The sequence below is a fragment of the Aplysia californica genome, unplaced genomic scaffold, assembly GCF_000002075.1.
Source record: "Aplysia californica isolate F4 #8 unplaced genomic scaffold, AplCal3.0 scaffold00107, whole genome shotgun sequence".
NCBI lineage: Eukaryota > Metazoa > Mollusca > Gastropoda > Aplysiida > Aplysiidae > Aplysia > Aplysia californica.
In genome coordinates this window covers 887,764-890,023 of record NW_004797377.1, presented here as the reverse complement: position 1 = coordinate 890,023, position 2,260 = coordinate 887,764, and the positions used below count along the sequence as shown (strand labels likewise).

At 39.3% G+C, this 2,260-nt stretch overlaps 1 protein-coding gene across 1 annotated transcript in view; it reads right to left on the bottom strand.

Moving 5' to 3' along the window:
- Window positions 1-2,185, bottom strand: part of LOC101850947 (obscurin) — a gene marked incomplete at its 5' end in the record, with an annotated part of 65,247 nt that extends 63,062 nt beyond the window's left edge. The window contains 2 exon segments of the mRNA XM_035969032.1: window positions 953-1,013; window positions 2,013-2,185. Coding sequence (XP_035824925.1) covers window positions 953-1,013; window positions 2,013-2,185 — 234 coding nt within the window.
- Between the last annotated feature and the right edge of the window lie 75 nt (window positions 2,186-2,260).

The following is a 2,260-nucleotide window of genomic DNA, read 5'->3' as shown; positions in this document are numbered from 1 at the left end:
GGGGTGATTATGCTGTTGAGAAGGTCTGGTTCCAGCAGGGTGGAGACAACCTCTTGCACCAAAAGTTGCTCTCACAAGCCGAAAGCTTACCTATGAGCGGCAACCGTATTCCCCCGACTTGAACCCCTTTGATCATCGACTGACAAAATATATGGAAACAACTCACTAACAATCGAACAGTTGAAACCCAATGTTTAACTGGAGGCTCGACTCATAAATATGCCACATTGTTATTCAAAATTTTCAGTGGGGAATTCGAACTCGTCTGGAGCGAAATGGTCAACACCTGGAGCATGCAATCTAAAATTAATAATCATCACATTTCATTAGTTTGTTTGGTAAAGTCAATTTTATGCAAAGTATATGTTCCTCAACGCACAGATAGGGCCTACACATTATGGTTGATTTTTCTGAAGCTGCAATGTTTTGCATTTCACTCAATTTATTTGACATATTTAAAACTCAATATTTCTCGAACATGTACACCGATTTTCTTCATACTAACAATTTGATGCAGCCTCAGTTAAAAGTTATTTGCTTCATGTTTGGCAGAAATTGGTCCAAAGATGAATGAGTTATTGATCTTTATATGGATCATTTTTTCAATTTAGATACCTGGAATTTTGAAAGTCCGATAAAACATCTAAAGCAAAAGGATCCCAAATGTTTTGCTCAAGCAATATAACAATGTCGCAAAGACGGAATTTTCAGTTTCATTGGTACAGTTCAGGGAGAATTTCAGACTTTCAAACAATTGAGGTTACTTAATTTTTTTAAAAATCATTAAAATATTTTTAAAGAGATTTTTGTCCCCAACATACACATACACATATAAACACACACAGAAACACACACACACACATGCATACACACACACACACACACACACACACACACACACACACGCATACATATTAGTCAAGTACACAATCAAGATATTTCGACCACTCACTTTAGACTCTCAGGTTTCATGTCACTGATGGCCAGATCTTGAGCCAGAGGACGCATGGGACCTGTAAACACAATGAGTTGATTCTGAACTCTTTGACCATTCTAAATAACTGCCAAACCATGGCACATGGTCCAAAGGGAAAACATATGTTTGGAGAACGCATGGTAAATTTGGAAAAGGGTGGGGGAGGAAAGAAAGAAAAAAAAGGAGGGTGGGTGATTTTGTAAACATCCTTTTTTATTTTTACTTTAAGTTTAAAAAATAAATTTATTTCTCTCCATTTACTGTAAATTATCCAACAAGAGACGGAAAGTAGATGATAACATTACAAATGAGAGCGTGCAAGGAGAAAGAAACTGTGCGACTCTTGGATTGCAAGCAGATAACTTTTTCGTGTTAATAAACAAATGACAATAATACAACTGAACTCGTGAAAATTAAGCCCTATTGTACACAAACCAAACACAAAACGTGTGTGAGCTGCAATATATTTCTTCAGTGGACACATAATATGTCCGATCAGCAGCAGATCAAGAGCAATGTTGCACCAATCCTTCAAAAATAAGAAACACGATTGCATATTGTTCCACATTATGCATGTTATTGCCTGCCTTTTTACGTTTAAGACAAAGACAATATAATTGAAAACTAGGCATGATTAAGAAACTAAGTTGCCCCAAAACAGCACGTCTTCAAACCTTGTGTGTCCTCAGTAAGATCAAAACTATAAGTTAAAACAAATGTACGTAGAAGCTGAAAATTATAGAACACAAGCAATGAATAAATCTGCAGTAAGAATGCCAATGTCAAATTTCTGACCACCACAACCGGATGGTTGGAAGCCGTCACTGCTGTCTGTCTGTCTGTCTGTCTGTCTGTCTGTCTGTCTGTCTGTCCATCTGTGTATCTTTCTGTCTGTCTGTCTATCTGTCTGTCTGTCCTATTTTCCCAGAACTTAATTACCGTTATCGTGTCGATGCGCTTCTCTTTATTCAAACAGACAAACAAACATGCAAAGGCTGAAGAGAAGGCGAAGAAAAGACAATAAATCATTACTCACTCGCCCTCCTGTAGAGTCCAGTGGGATGCGAGGGTGGGCTCACACCGTACGGGCTGAGGGCTCGAACACGGAACCTGTAGTCATCTGTGGGAGAGATGTCAGGCACGCGGTAGCGAGTGGTCGGCACACCGCTCACCAGTGGCTTCCAACCCTCGGCGAGGGGGTCTTCGTACCTGTGCGAGGAAGAAGAGGGGTTGAAATGTTGGTTCTTGTGAATGTAGTTTGTAAAGTAGTGAAAGACCTTGTTC